Consider the following 15346-nt stretch of genomic DNA (forward strand, 5'->3'; position numbering starts at 1 on the left):
CCCAGTGGGATGGGGGAGAGAATCAGAAAGGCAAATGTGAGAAAACTCATAGACTGAGATAGAGATAGGTTAGTAAGTGAAGCAAAGCTCTGTGTGCAAGCAAAGCAAAATAAGGAATTTATTCACTGCTTACCATCGGCAGGCCAATGTTTAACCACTTTTCTGAAAATCAAAGCCTCAGCATGCATAACAATTATTTGGGAAGACACAAAGACACAACCATCTCCCCTTTCTCCTTTTTCCCCAGCAGTTTGTGCTGAGCACAATGCATGGGATATCACATTGGTCACTTGGGGTTAGCTGTCCCAGCTGTGTGTATTCCCAGATTCTTGTGCACCCCCAGCCTAGTTACTGGTTGGACAGCATGAGGAACTGAGAACATCTTGATGATACGCAAGCAATAACTAAAATATTGGTGTGTTTTCTCTCTCAGTTTTCCTCCACCCCTCTTTTATTCTTCACCTCTCTTTCATGCTTTCCCTTTCTCTCTTGTACAATCTCCATTTCTCTCTGATATGTTTTCCTCTCTGTCTAGCATATGGCCTTTTCCTGTCATGAGCACACCTTCCATCTCTCCCTTTGGCACTCATGCTTTGTCTCACACACAGACACACTTTTCTGCTCATTCTGTGTACTTCCATCTCAGAAGTGCTTTGCTGTTCTTAAGGCTTTCTATCTCTCACATGCTTTACCTCTTCCTTGCACATGCTTTCCTTTTGTTGTATGTGGCAATGTTTCCTCTTACTCTCATGCACACTTTTCCTCTTCCCTGCACACACATGCTAATTCTCTGACTTGTGCTTTCCTTCTTACTTGTGATTTCTCTCCTGTATGATCCCATCTATGCCCTTCTGCTTTTTTAGGTCTTTTTCCTCTCTTGTGTGCTTGCTCTTTCAGTCATTCATGTTCTCATGCTTCTTCATGCTTTCCTGCCCTCACACTTTTTTCTTACTGTGTGCTTTTCCTCTCTTGTTTGTGATTTTCGTGTCTCATATACTTTTCTCTCTCCGTTGCAGTTTCACTCTTCTTACTCTCACAGTCTCATTCCTTCTCTTGCTTTTCCCCCATCTCAATCTCGCAAACTTTCCTGCTTTCTCTTGCATGCTTTTCCACTCTTGTGCTTGCACTTTTCCCTCTCCCATGCTTTTTGTCTTGCGTACTTTCCCAATCTTGTGTGCCTTTTTTTTATGTCTCTCTTTTGTTTTCCTTCTCACACAAGCTTGCTTTCTTGTGCACTTTTCATGCTGTCACTCTTTTCTTGTTGCTGCCTTGCTCTCCCATCTTTCTCAGTGTAGAGCTGTACCTCTTTTATGTGCTTTGCCTCTCCTTCCCACTTACTATGTGATGTCTCTTCTTTGCTCCTGCTGTCCCTCTCTGATGGGTTTTCCTATGCATTGCATGCTTTCCTTACTTCACCCATTCATGTTTTCCCTTGCTTACTGTTTCTTGTGTGTTGTTTACTTTTTTTTGCATGCTTTTACTTTTTTGGAGGCGTTTCCCATCTCTCTCCCTCACTTGCTCCTTCCCTCTCTTGCATGCTTTTTCCTTCTCACTGTCTTGTGCCTTTCTTTGCCTCTTGTGCTTTTCCTTTCGCACTGATGTGCTTTCTGTTTCCTCTCCCTCCTCACTCCCCAAATGATTTCTCTGTTTTGCATTCTTTACTCTCGTGTCTTGCCTGCAATCTCTGCCACCCTTCCTCCCCACCCCCTTCCCTGTCTGGTACTCTCACGCTTTCTGCTGCTGTTCCCCACCCCACCGCACCGCTCCCCCCCGTCTCATGGTTTCCCTCTGTCTGTCAGTGACAGATTTTCTCTGTTTCTTTCCGCCACTTGCATGTGTGTTCTTTCTGCCACTTCCTTGCATGTGTGTTCATGTGTTCTCAGTGTTCCCTCTCTCTTGCATATTCTGTCCACTTTCTCCTAGTGTGCGAGCTTGCTTTCTCTCACTGTCATGTGCTGTATTGCTCTCTCTCATGGCCTTTACCTCTGTCATGTGTTTTCTGTCTCCCATATGCAGATATGTCGTCCCCCCCCGTTGCTTTCCCCTTTTTTCCCTTATGTTGAGCATTCTTTCATTCTCTCATGGGCACACAGGCATTCTCCGTTGCTTTCAGTCTCACGCTTTCCCTTTCTCTGTTCTGCTTCCCCCCTCTTGCATGCTTTCACTTACGCACATGCTGCCCTCTTCTTCTATGTACCTTTTCTCTCACATGCTTTTCCTCTTGTTCTCATGGTCTTTCCCTCTCTTTGTGTGACCGTTCTCTCTCTTTCACACAGCCTTCCGACTCCTATGCATGGCTTTCCACACTCGTGCACACTTTCCCACTTTTATGCTTTTTGTTATTGTTGTAATTTCTCTCTTGCCCACTTTTTCCCTCTGTCTTTCACTCTTTTCATCTTGCTCTTCTGCTTTATTTCTCTTCCTTTTCCTCTCTTCTTTGATCTCTTTCATTTTTCCCTTATTTCTTCTCTTTCACTCTATTATGCTGTCTTGTCCTCTCTCACTCTGTGTCTCTTTTCCTCATTTGGTCCCTTTTACTTTCATGTGTTGTTTTTATTTTTTCCCTCTGTCTCAGCTCATCTCTTGCCCAGTGTCCTGCTCTCTCCCCGTCTCACTTTCCTTCCTGATTGCTGTGGCTTGCAGAATCTCTCCTATCTGCTTCTCATTTCCTCTTGCTTCCTTTATTTCTCACTCTTTACTCTGTGCTCACTTTCGCTCTTTCCCTCTGTCTCTGATCCCCATGCATCTCATTTCTCATCTTTCCTCTGATTTTCTTTCATATCAGTTTTCACCTTCCCACTTGCTTAGTCTGTTATTCTCTTTCCCTTTCAATTGCTGTCTTTCCTGCATTTTGGCACACTTCTCTCTCATTACCTTTCTATTTCTCTTTCCCTTCCTGTCTTGATTGCTTTCGCCATCTTCTTTGTGCTTTCCTCTGCCTTTCTTCCGCTCTTGCTCACGCTTCCCACTCTAGGTACCTTTCGTGTCCCTGTCTTTCAATCTTGATTGCTCCTTTTGACACTCACTCCCTTTCCCTCTGTGTTCTTTCTTTCTGCCTCTTTCACTCTGTTACTTTTATTTCCTCTGCCTCTATGCCCTATCCCCCTCTTTTCCCACCTTTTCCCTTTCCCTCTCACTACTTTCCCTTTCCCTCTTCTCCTTCTCCCTCTCCCTTTTCCTTTTCCTTTCCTCTCATTCATGCTTCATGGAATCACAGAATGGTTTAAGTTGGAAGCGACCTCTGGAAGTTGTGTTCTGTCTGTTTACTTTACGTTTTCTGTGTCAGCCAAGATTAGCATTACAGTATCACCAAAGCTATGGCATAAAAAGTCTTGTGTTGATTTTTCTGTATTTTTCTCAGCTAGAGTCCAGTGAGGAAGCAAGTCAGCAACTAGTGTGTAAAGGTATCTTCCTCAAAAATCAAATTGGTCTTAAACTCAATTTCTTGCCAAGGTGAAACTATTTTTGTTTACTGTTCATTTTGTGCTTAATAGTATTAGGATTGTCTCATCCTTTGCAGAGAATCATTTTGCTTCCAAGAGAAAGTGTGTGGGGCTCTACAGTCTTTATGCTAACACAGAATATTGTTTTTAATTATTCAACTTCATACAAGTTATTTCTAAGTCCAACACTCATAAACTTGTCCACATAAAAAGTGTATGTGACACTTGGGCTCAATAAGAATATCCTTGCATAATCTCAGAAGTCATCTCATTGCACCACTAGGAATAATGAGTCTCTGAAGATGAATCCACTGCACACTGCACCAGAAGATTCTGTGAGGAAAGCTGGGGGCAATACTCTGATACACTGCATGAAGTATACACAGTGCAGTAAAGGAATGCTCTTCCCTTTCTCTTAATTACTTTAGATATTCCTTCCTCTTAATTCTGTAACTGTAATCTTCAGACTGAAGCATAGTACAAACTTTATTTCTTCTCTACAATTAGTAAGGGCTGCATGATGAAGCTGGGTTGTTAGTGGCTTGTATTACTGCTCAAGCAGGAGCAGAGCCATTCATGGGCAATTCTGGAAAGAGAGGACCGTATTTTTAGACTTTTATTTATATAATTATTGTAGAAATGTTTCTAGAGGTAACCTGTACTTTTGCTGTTAATGGTCTTGTCTTACTGTTCTAACTTGCAGGTTTTTCTCTTTCACTATTTGTTTTCTTTTCTTCCCTGTTCTGTGGCCAAAAAAACTGACTGCTTTGTTCTGGTAGCTGTGGATAGGACTGTACATGGGATATGGGATCTTGTCCTTCTGCATTTATCCAGTATTTTTCTATCTTCTTTTCTCACACCTTTTCTTGAAGTGCACAAATTCTTTTCAAATGTGTATGGTATTGGGGTGGCAGGAGTAATTTGAGGAGAGAGCTGTTATTCTAGTTCAGTCACATGTTTAAAAATAGTTACTGTAATGGAAAAATACAAAAAAGAATGAACAAATTCTGCCTTCAGTGCAGAAGAGTGAGCATTGCTTCACAGAACTATACAGTAGCCCACGTTGGAAGGGACCTCACAAGATCATCTGGTCCAACCATTTGTGACAAAGGAAGCCTTGATGAGATCATCTACAACCCCATCCAGGAGTGTCTTGAAAACCTCCAGTGATGGGAACTCTACCATGTCCTTGGGGAGATTATTTCAGTGACTGATTCTTCTCATGTAAAAGATGTCTGCCTTGTACTGAAGTGAAATCTCTCCCTTGTACCCATGGCCTCTTGTCTTCTCCATGTGGTGTACCTGGTGAAGACAGCACCTTCATCCTCTCTGTAGCCACCCTTTAACTGCTGGAATACTATAATAAGATTTTCCTGAGCCTTCTCCAAGAAGAGACACAAGTCCTACAATGTAGGGCAGGCTCTCCAGCCCTTTGATCATCTCTAGCTGTCTTTTGGACCCTCTCTAGTCTGTCTGCATCTTTTTTGAGTTGTGGGGACCACAACTGAACACAGTATTCAAGGTGTGGCCTGTCAAGCACTGAGTAGAGTGGGATGATCACATCTCTCTCTCTGCTAGTGATGCCCTTGTGGATGCAGCCCAGGAACTGATTTACCTTTGATGCAGAAACACTCTGCTGATTCTGTTCAGCTTGTTGTCCGTTAGCATCCCCAGATCCCTTCCAGCAAGGCTGTTTCCCCACCACACAGATCCTGTACTGGGCCCTTTGGTTATTCTACCCCAGGTGCAGGACCTTGCACTTGTCTTTGTTAAATTTCATACAATACTTGCTTGCCCAATCTTCCAGCATGTCCCGATCTCTCTGTAAGATGGCTTTCCCTTCTGATATGCCCACCTCACCACCCAGTTTAGCATCATCAACAAATTTGGTGAGCGTGCTTTCAATTCTATCATCTAGATCACTTACAAAAATGTTGAACAGCGTGGGGCTCAGTATCAGTCCCTGGGGAGCCCTACTTGTGACAGGCTGCCACCCTGAGTAAAATCCACTGGTCACCACCCTGAGTGTGGCCTCATTGGCCAGCTTCCTACCCATACTTACATAATTTGTGCCTCACCTCCCTAGGAATGCCTTGTGTCATATGTTCATATGTCCTGTTAGGCTGATATATTCTAAACTCTTAAGTCTGAACTTAATTAAATAACATGGTAACCGTTTATTTAAGTCTCTTCAGAGCCTTCCTGTCCACAAAATTGTCAGATGTTATTTTACTTTACATCTTCATCTAAGTTGATGAAGAAGAGCTGTTTGTTTACAAAGTGGACACTAAAGCCTGTAGTTGCACCTTACCAGAAAATCAAGCTATAAATTTCCCTTTTATTCCGTGCATGTGTTATGCTGATGTAAAATGCTTCAGGATTTTTTCTACCGGAAGTCTTTAGAAGTGCTAACTTGATTTTAGAAGAATGCTTTGCAGAAAATTGACTAATGTTGGGCTTTGAAATACTTAGGATTTGTGTTTTGCTTGTTAGGAATTTTAATGATTTGGTTTATATCTTGTTGCTTTAAAATCCGGGCCAGTGACGACAGGAATAGCCTGATTTAACTTCTTTGGTTTTCTTGGAGCTGAGCAGAGTAACATGTGTTAAGTATTAAACTGAACAGAGCCTTATGAGAAAGCTTGAAGCAGTGGTAACAGGCAGGAGCAGTCACTACATATATACCAGCATGGCCTGCCATGAATGAAGAAAATGCCTATAATGTAGAAGAATTTTCTTCATTGCAGGCATGTAAAATGTCAAAGGTATCTGCTGAAAAGGAGTAAAACTTCTCTGTGGTGAAGAAATCTATAAAAAGGACATGGAACTGTTGGAACAAGTCCAGAGGAGGGCCATGAGGATGATCAGGGGACTGGAGCACCTCCCGTATGGAGACAGGCTGAGAAAGTTGGGGCTGTTCAGCCTGGAGAAGAGAAGGCTGCGTGGAGACCTCATAGCAGCCTTCCAGTATCTGAAGGGGGCCTGCAAGGATGCTGGAGAGGGACTATTCATCAGGGACTGTAGTGACAGGACAAGGGGTAACGGGTTCAAACTTAAACAGGGGAAGTTTGTATTGGATATAAGGAAGAAATTCTTTCCTGAGAGGGTGGTGAGGCACTGGAATGGGTTGCACAGGGAGGTTGTGAATGCTCCATCCTTGGTGGTGTTCAAGGCCAGGTTGGATGAGGCCTTGGGTGGCATGGTTTAGTGGGAGGTGTCCCTGCCCATGGCAGGGGGGTTGGAACTAGATGATCTTAAGGTCCTTTCTAACCCTAACTATTCTATGATTCTATGATTATATATATTACATGGCCACATTACCTAGAGTGCTATCTCTTTGCCTGCAATCCTGGAATAAACATGGATAATCTAGCTTGTGAAGTGTTTTCTCTTTTCTGTAAGGGAAGGTGAGGACTGATGAAGTAAAAGCTGAAAAGCAGAGAATTTCTAGTCCTTTGTAAGTTGATTGCCACAGGATCTGAGGAGATGAGCACATGCAAGGGGTGAATTGGATGTAGTGAACATCTTTCCAGTTAGGTTGTCAAGATTTCTAGGAGCCATTACTAAAGGTACCCAGTTAAATGGTGATGGTAGCCATTAAGAGTGGCTTTTCAGACCTTCTGGCCCAATGTCAGCATAATTGGATTCCTACGTGCAATCTAATGTAAATCTTTGTTAGGTATCCAGTTTAGGGAGTCCCACTGTTTTCTGTTTTCAGGGCCCAAAGCTGACTGAAGACTGGAAAAAGAAGTCTGAAATTTAATTGATATGTGTTCTGTGTTTTAGATAGAGCTCTGTTCTAAGCAGGTTAGCTGGTAGTACATGCCAGCAAGAAGAGTTAGCTCTGCTGGGTGACTGTAGCTACTTCTTTTCCTGACAGGAAACTCCTGGCACAACTGATGATGTTAGCAGTGAAAACAGGCAAAACTGTTGATATAATCTTATTTTTCCTGCTCTTGATGCTGAAATGAAGAGTATTAAAGATTCAGGTGTTAATAGCCTTTTACAGTTAAATCTTTATGAGAACCTGCTCATCTCTGCCCGACAGTCCATAGATAGTACAGTGCACTGTAACTTACTGCCATGGATATTTGACTTTGCTCAAGTAGTTAGTTGCAGCTTCTCCACCTTTATTACTGGGAGAGAGGATGCATGGGAAAATCAGTAATCATCCCCAAGCTGTAGAATATACTCAGTTGTGCCCCTACTCTTTTTGACATCTGTCCTTTGATACATTTTGGTGTCAAAAATTGTGACTCTATAGAATTAATGTTGTTCTAATTGACAGCCTGTAACAGAGTTCATCATGTAAATTTTCAAAGGACTCTTGATTCCCTTGAATCTGCTAAAAATTGCTAAGAAGTGTTTTTCCATGACAATGCAGGATTGTATGCTACAGTCTAAAATAGCACTGCAAGGATTATATTAGGTGGGAATATGGGATGTGGGAGAGACGCAGCATGTTTGCTCTTGCTGCTAAGCTAATTGGTATTTGTTTAGATCAGGGGAATTTCTTGTAGACTGCAGGTACTCTAAGATGTCCCAGACACAGTTGGAGTGTTACAGGATTTGTTTCTGACTGCAAGCTGTTATTAATATATAAACAGGGCAGATTAACAAAGTACCAACTATTTTTATAGGTCACTAAACAGGGAGATTTTGCAAACTGAAATCGCGGAAACCCTAGAATGAAAAATGCCATTAATACAGTAAAAAATGTTAATCCAGTCAAATTGCCTTCAAATATGCAAATACAATATCCCTGTAAGAGGTAATCTAGGCAGTGATACTCGGCTAGAAAAGACAAACTGGAAGGGTAGAAATACTGGAGGATAACATTTACTGAAAGGATTCAGCATATTTCATACTGAAACCCTACAGACTTGGCCCTCCTTCCCCCAGTCTCAGAAAAATTACAATCCTAAGGTATTCCTCACGCATCTTCTTGCATATTTCTAAAATGTTTATTTAATATGGTGGATTAGAACAAATGTTGGAACAATGTAAAGTAGTGTATTTTAAAATTCCTTGTGGAAGCATTTGTAGGGCTGCCTGCAGAGGTTTTTTGCTTTATTTTTAAACTACAAAACTTGTGCCACCATCTGCCAAGTATTCTACGTAACTGGGAGACATGTTTTTACAAGAAAGGAGTGATTTTTCTTTCATGTTTTTGGCATCATAGCTTTTTCATCTTCTAAACCTTGTATTACCCATTTTAATGGCAACTTAGAGTCAGATAGAGAAGCGAAATATTTGTTGACAAACCATTGGCAGTTAGATCTAGGAGATGCAAAGCAGCAGAAAAATCTATTAATAGCACACTTTCTTGGCCATATTTTTCTATGTATTAAGTATTCAATTAAAAGAGAGGATTTTTGTTGAAAGCCAGTATGTGCTCTAGACTATTTGCAGTCTAAATATAGTGTGTTCAGTGATGTGAATCTTTAGTGCTCTTTGCTTCAGAGTTCTTCTAAGGCATTGTCTTTGGATCTAGCGATCTTCAGCATCAATCTCATGTGAGGTTTGGATATGCTTTGTCATCTTTAACACATTTGGATTCAAGTCCGAAGAAGATAACTAGCTAAGTGAGCTCAATATCAGAGGTTAGGTACTTGTTTTTTTAACAAGTCCTGCATTATGCAGAGGCTGGTTCTGTCAGAACATGGTGATAGTGTGTACAGTTTACATCCGTCTATGTTCTTCTCCTTTGAACAAGGAAAAGGCATTGACTACTGCAGAGACAGCTCTGTATGGAGTAGTTACAGGTTTGTGCTTTAGATGTGCCTAGTAATCTGGTGTTTTCACTGAAACAGCACTGAGAGGTTGCAAGGTTATTCATTACTGGCTGCTCCAGCTCATAAATGGTAGGGTACAAGTGACATGCTACAGCTAGCTTTCTGTGCTCTCCTCATGACTTCTTTTGGAATACTCGACAGCCAGCTGAACTACCTGGATTGCCTCGGTCATGTTAATGATCCCTATGCCCTGTACCCTATGCTCGGTACCCTGTGGCCACTCTGTGTGTGTAGAATGAGTAGGAGTGCATAAAGTCATTATTCTTAGCTATTCAGCAAATGGGTACCTGGCAGAAGCAAGAAGAAGGCATGGGGCTGTGCCGTAGCATCAGAACAGCTGAGTAGGTCAAACTGCTTGGGCTCAGTCATTCTGATGGTGTTGCTGCAGCAACAAACGTGAAGTCCCTTACCAGCTTCAAAATAAACAGGATTATTCTGCTATTGAGCCCCATTAACAGTTCAGCTTTGTGAATACAGTATACTTTTGTTGCCTTCTCTGAATTGCACTGCTGCATTTTACAGTGGAACTGTCCAAGATTTCCTTCTGCAGGTAGGTATCTATGTTTTGTTGAGTGATGAAGAGAGTTCTGAGACCTTTTGGAAGTAAAGGTATTATATAAGCAGAAAAGCGTTCATTATCTTTACTGTATCAGAATGTAGAAAGAATTGTACCATTTACTTACTGACTTGGGGATTCTTTGCTAGAAATCATAATGTGAAAATGCAGAATTTAAATGTTGCTAGTAAAGATTACTGTGTGCTGTCATTCCAGTTTAAAATGCTAGTAGCTGAAATACCGTGTCTAATTTTTGAGCCAAAGAAGTGAATGCACAGAAATTCTATTCAAAACAATCTTTAATTATTATCTTCCAGTGATACTCCAATAATATTCCTATATAATAATCTTCCAATTTAATTTCTTCATAATTGAAAAAGTTTTTTTGTTTGTTTTTTTTTTTTTTTTTTAACACCACTGATTTAAGACTAGGAGCTTTCTCACAATAGGGTACTGAATATGTTGTTAGGTGAGCACAAACTAGGGAAAAAGATATGAACTGAAATTTAAATTTAAAATGCAGAGCTCTTGAAAGACCTGGATGTGTAAGTTCATGCGTGCTCTCACTTCCTTCTTTTAGGATTCCCTTGAAAATCCCATCATGAGCTTAATAAATGTGATAGCCACTACCACTGATAGCCTTCATCTAGCTGGTGAATAAAACGAATTTTTTTACTCCAGAAAATGGTTTAAAAATCACCTGTTTGCCTATCTGACTCAGAACCCATTTCCTATGTTTATTCAGTTGTATCATCCAACTACTACAAATACCGTTTTACTCATACAGCATGAAAACAGCTAAGAATGAGTGAACTGCAGTTTGTTTAATCCTTGTCAACAAAATGGGTTATTAAACATAAAGCTGGTTATTTACACAAGCTCACTGAAGACTAAAATAGTTATGCAGAAGCAGAGAGCAGCCTAGTTCAGTCCCAAGCCACAGTTTCCTTGGCTAAGCAGCTAGGGAAATAGTTTTCTGTGAAATGAATATATGTTTAGCAATCGTTCACACCCACTGTTTTTAACTGATTTTTTAGCTCCGCTTTCATGACCTGTTTTTCTTTCCACTGAAAGCTTTTGGAATTTTGTTCTTGACTTTGCTAGAAAAACGAAATGTATCCTAATTATTTTGATTTATAAATAATAAGTTTAATAGTTTTACTATGTAAAATACTGCGTTCTGTGACTGACTTAGTCGTGACTGATTCACATTTCACAGAAGTGCTAATCATCTTAAATTTTTACTACTTGGAACAAGATCAGAATTAAAATCTGGGAGGAGCAGAACAGATTTTCAGATCAGGATGTCAGTGTAAATCATTTCTGCTTTCAGCCGATGTGTTCTTTTGGGACTGATGATGTAAAATATATTGATGGGGAGAGGAAAATGTTCTGCTTATTATTTCAGTGAAATAGCTTTATTCTTTCCTTCTGTCTGAACAGGTAAGCATCTGAATTTGGTGCAAATTAGTCTCTGCAGATGTGGTTTAGGGAGAAGAGACATGTGCCAACCCAGCATCATTGCTGTGAGTTGGCACATTGGGAGGCAAGAACAATCAAAGTGCAGAAAACCCTTTCACTTCATTTCCATCTGACTCCTGTCACCCAGTACCTTAGTGTGGCAGGTTTGGATCATGTAGGTTACATATGGGACAGACATTTCTAGCAGTACAGTGGACCCAGCTGAGCTAATCTTCTGTGATAGGAATGCATCACTCATGTAAGCCTAAGAATATGGTGTTCTCTGGAGAATGTTACATTAGCTAGCTTTGCAAAGTATCGTAATAGCAGTTTTTATATTGCTTTGTACAATGTTACTGGCTGTGGGCAGCAGTGTACTCTAAGAAGTTTTATGCTCTGTACAAGGGGAGCAGGCTCCGTCTGATTATCCATTGTACAGGTTAGCAGCTTTGTGAAGAGTGCTGAAGTCTTTCTTCTCTGCCTCTTACCATCCAGATACTGTGAAAGGCACTGGAAGGCCAACAAGAGATGAAGCTATCTTGAAACTGCTTAATGGAGACTTTAGCAATTAAAACAAAGTATATTAAAGAACAGAACCTTCTAAGTGTGAGGTGAACTACTGGGTGCCTTTAATGCGGAGACAGTTGGTATGCTTACACTTAATCTACTTACATGTTATAGGATATATAGAGGCGATAAGGACAAACTTCATTAGTTACATCAAAAATCAGTATCCTGACACAAAGTGGAGATCTGTGAGTGTTCTTTGGTTGGGAAATAATGCTAAAGTAGAGAAACTGTTAAGTCTTTACCAAGTCTGCCTGAGAATGAACTCCTCTGTTTCTGTTACCAGGAATTCAGCAGCAGTGGGTCACGGCTGTTTCTGCTATGCTCTAATGCGTTCCCTTCCAGTCGCTGTATACATAGTTTTGGTGACAGGTCTGCGTCATCACCTGTTCATATGGAGTGTCTTCTCGCCAAAACTACTTTATGAGGGAGTGCATGTGTTCATCACAGCCGCGATCTGCCTGTTCTTCACAGCCATGGATCACAACCATTCTCACAAAGTGCAAGATTGAAATAAGTGTGCGGTACACAGATCTGCATTGCAATGTCCGGTGCGACACTGGGATAGAAGAAGGAAAATAATGGCTTTAAATTATTGTGCAGAATTTGAAGATTAACCTTGTTTAATTTAGTCAAAGTTAGGATTTGAAGGGCCTGTGCTGTTTTAAAACTTGAGTTTGCTTTAAAAATGTTTAATTTAAGTAAACTGGTTTTTCATGGATAACTTTTGTCCTATAGCTGTCATTATAGCGCTTTCCAAATCACAGAATGGCAATATTATGTGATTCGAATTTAAAAATGTACATCTTAATCTGAGTAAAGACCACAGGCACTGAAAAAAATCTTTTGCACATACAATCTTTTTTTACCTTATGACAGAAGATGATCTTTTTTTACCTTATGATGACAGAATCCTAAAAATATCCAAGAGGATTTCTTGGTGCTGTTCACAAGACCTTCCATTCATTAGCCTGGGGGGGGTTTGTTTGTTTTGTTTCTAGCATGTGCATTGAAATTATTAAATTATTGTACAAATATTCCAGGTAAAATATTTTTTATTTGTTTTGCATATGCAGCATTTCTATTTAAAGGCAGTATTTTCTTCGTAAGATGACTGCAACCATTGTCTGCAATGTATTTTGATCTGCCTATCCAGTGACTTCAGTTACTGGATAGGAAGGACTAATGGGGTAACAAAGCAATGATTCTTTTATGGAGACTATCCACTGCTAAAATGTTGTATTTCTTTTTATTAATGTCTAATGTTTAACCAGGTTCATGGCAGCTGTGCTGAACATTTGACCATGTTTTCCACGCTAGGGTAGAGAGTTATGACCCATGAGCACAAAATAGTTTAATGGCCAAGTTACCAGCAGAATAAAAGGTGTGTTTGCATCGCCTTCCCTCTTAGTGACCTGTCTGGCCACCTCATTTGAATGTACTATAATTAATTCTCAACAATGTTGTTTTCTTTGTTTCTGTCAAGGGGATAAACATTGATGACTATCCTGTCAGTATTCTTTATGTGGGTTTTTCTTTTTTCCCCTCATATTTTTGTCCATGTTAGCAGACAGTAGGATTTAATCTAAATGTATTAGAGGTGCAGCAGAAGAAAGGCACACAGGGAAGTTTAACTTTTGTTATAAATCTGAAAACAAAAAGCTTTTAAGCCCTATGTAGCCAGCAGTGCATTTGTTAGGATCACTGATACACTTTTCATCTCGTGCTTCAAGTAGTGCAAATCTCAAAAAGTAGGCCTTTAGTTTATATACATTAATAATGAGCCATCTTAATCTCTAAGAATGAAACTTTTTTTCAACTATAAAACAACAGAATTTTCAGTACTCTGGCCATGTACTGCTGTTTGTGTGGAGAAAAGACTGCTGGATCTTAATGTCATTCACTGTGACCAGTTGGGAGTTTGAAAATTAAATACTTTTAATAAAATATTTTTTATTGCAAATTGTGGAATATTTGAAACAGTTTTTATTTGTGAGTGTTGTACACATTGCCATTTTCATCATTCTCGATATTTTTTGGTTATCTGTTGGCTAGGAACCATATGGGGATTATTGACATAATCTCTGCTTACTTGGCTAATTCCTAAGCAATCCTCTCTAATATTCATATGAAATATCTTTACAAGAGATTCAACTCAGAGGGAAAGGGTGATAGTAAGGAGAAAGAAAGGGTGGAGAGGAAATTACTCTGGGGTACAGAATCCTACAGTAGTGTGAGTTGACATCCACAAGATCTTTTATTCCTTCTTTCTGATATTTTTTGCTTCTAGTTTATCTCTTGGACATTTTATCAAATAGTGGAATCTAAACCATTGTGTGTGTACTAAGGTTGCATTTCTTCATGTTACTTAGTTAAATAATCATAGTGTTCCCTTTCCTCTCTGAAGTTGAAAGATGTCCAGATTTAATCTACGCTTGGAAAAACTCTTATTTAGGTCTTCAAGACCAGGAAGGGAAGGAGGAACTTACACTGCATCTCTGTCTTGAGTTACACATGGATGATACCTCAAGAAAGCATGGTGATTTCAATTTCAAAATTGCTGGTTTTATTCCTTTTTGCCTTTCTCTTTGGGTATAGACAAATTAAATACTATTTTAACTTATCAGCTTTTGGGCTATGGCAGTGCAAGGCTGAGGCAGTGAAGCAATGAGCTGGTTCTTGCCAGAGGCAAACAGACTTGAACTGGGGAATTACATAAAAATAATTTTATTTTAAATCAACCCAAAATTTTGGCAGTTGATCTGAATGTACAGAAAAAGCAAATGCTTGAATGCAAATTCTAATCTCAGTAGTTAGCTGTTCCCCTTCGTTCCTCATCCCAATTTCCCTTGTCATGTTTGGTGTGTTCCAAACCATCAAACAAGGAAACAAGTGGTATGGAAAGCAGGAATGATACATGTGATGGTTTCTGCTGTTGTTAACATATCAGTTTCTTCTGTTCAAGTCCTTTGTAATTGCTGTTCCAGTATTAGCCTGGGCGGCAGCTTCCTCAGGAGTACCCTGTGCACAGGCACAGGCTTCTCCTTAAATATGTTCTGAGCAGGGATGTTGTATATTCCTCTTGTTTGGATGAGGTTTTGACACATGGTTTATTTTTCCATGCAACTTCTTTGCTGCTGGTCAGAGCCAGGTTCACCCAGCTACAGTGGTCTATATTATATCTGCTAGATTGTCCTAGGTCACCATCGGTCAATGAAGCTCACTGCCACTCAAAGCTTGTAACATCTGTCTGGTAAGATCCTAAAGATCCAGAGTGTGATGAAGCTTGAGCTAAGAAGAGATTCTTGTGAATGAATTCAGTTTGAAGAAAAACAAGCAAACAAAAATTATTCAGATACTACATCTGTATTTCTGCTCTATAGAAAAAAACCCAAGTTTTCCCTGGGTCTTTGTAAGCCATGGTTTGCAGCCATGGTCCTGTTGCTGGTATGCAGACCTCTTACCTTACTGGTGAGTCCAGCTTGAAGTGCACTGGTGTTCACACATACCTACAAAGAGTAGAG

The 15346-nt window shown here is 40.1% G+C and overlaps 1 protein-coding gene across 1 annotated transcript in view; it reads left to right on the forward strand.

The window, feature by feature from the left end:
- PIGG (phosphatidylinositol glycan anchor biosynthesis class G (EMM blood group)) overlaps nt 1-13656 on the forward strand; it is a gene marked incomplete at its 5' end in the record, with an annotated part of 84880 nt that extends 71224 nt beyond the window's left edge. Inside the window, one exon of the mRNA XM_080638097.1 lies at nt 12109-13656. Coding sequence (XP_080494223.1) covers nt 12109-12334 — 226 coding nt within the window. The 3' untranslated portion in view covers nt 12335-13656. The remainder of the gene's footprint in view (nt 1-12108) is intronic.
- Nucleotides 13657-15346: the final 1690 nt, after the last annotated feature.

This window comes from Psittacula echo, assembly GCF_963264785.1.
Source record: "Psittacula echo genome assembly, chromosome: Z".
Lineage (NCBI taxonomy): Eukaryota > Metazoa > Chordata > Aves > Psittaciformes > Psittacidae > Psittacula > Psittacula echo.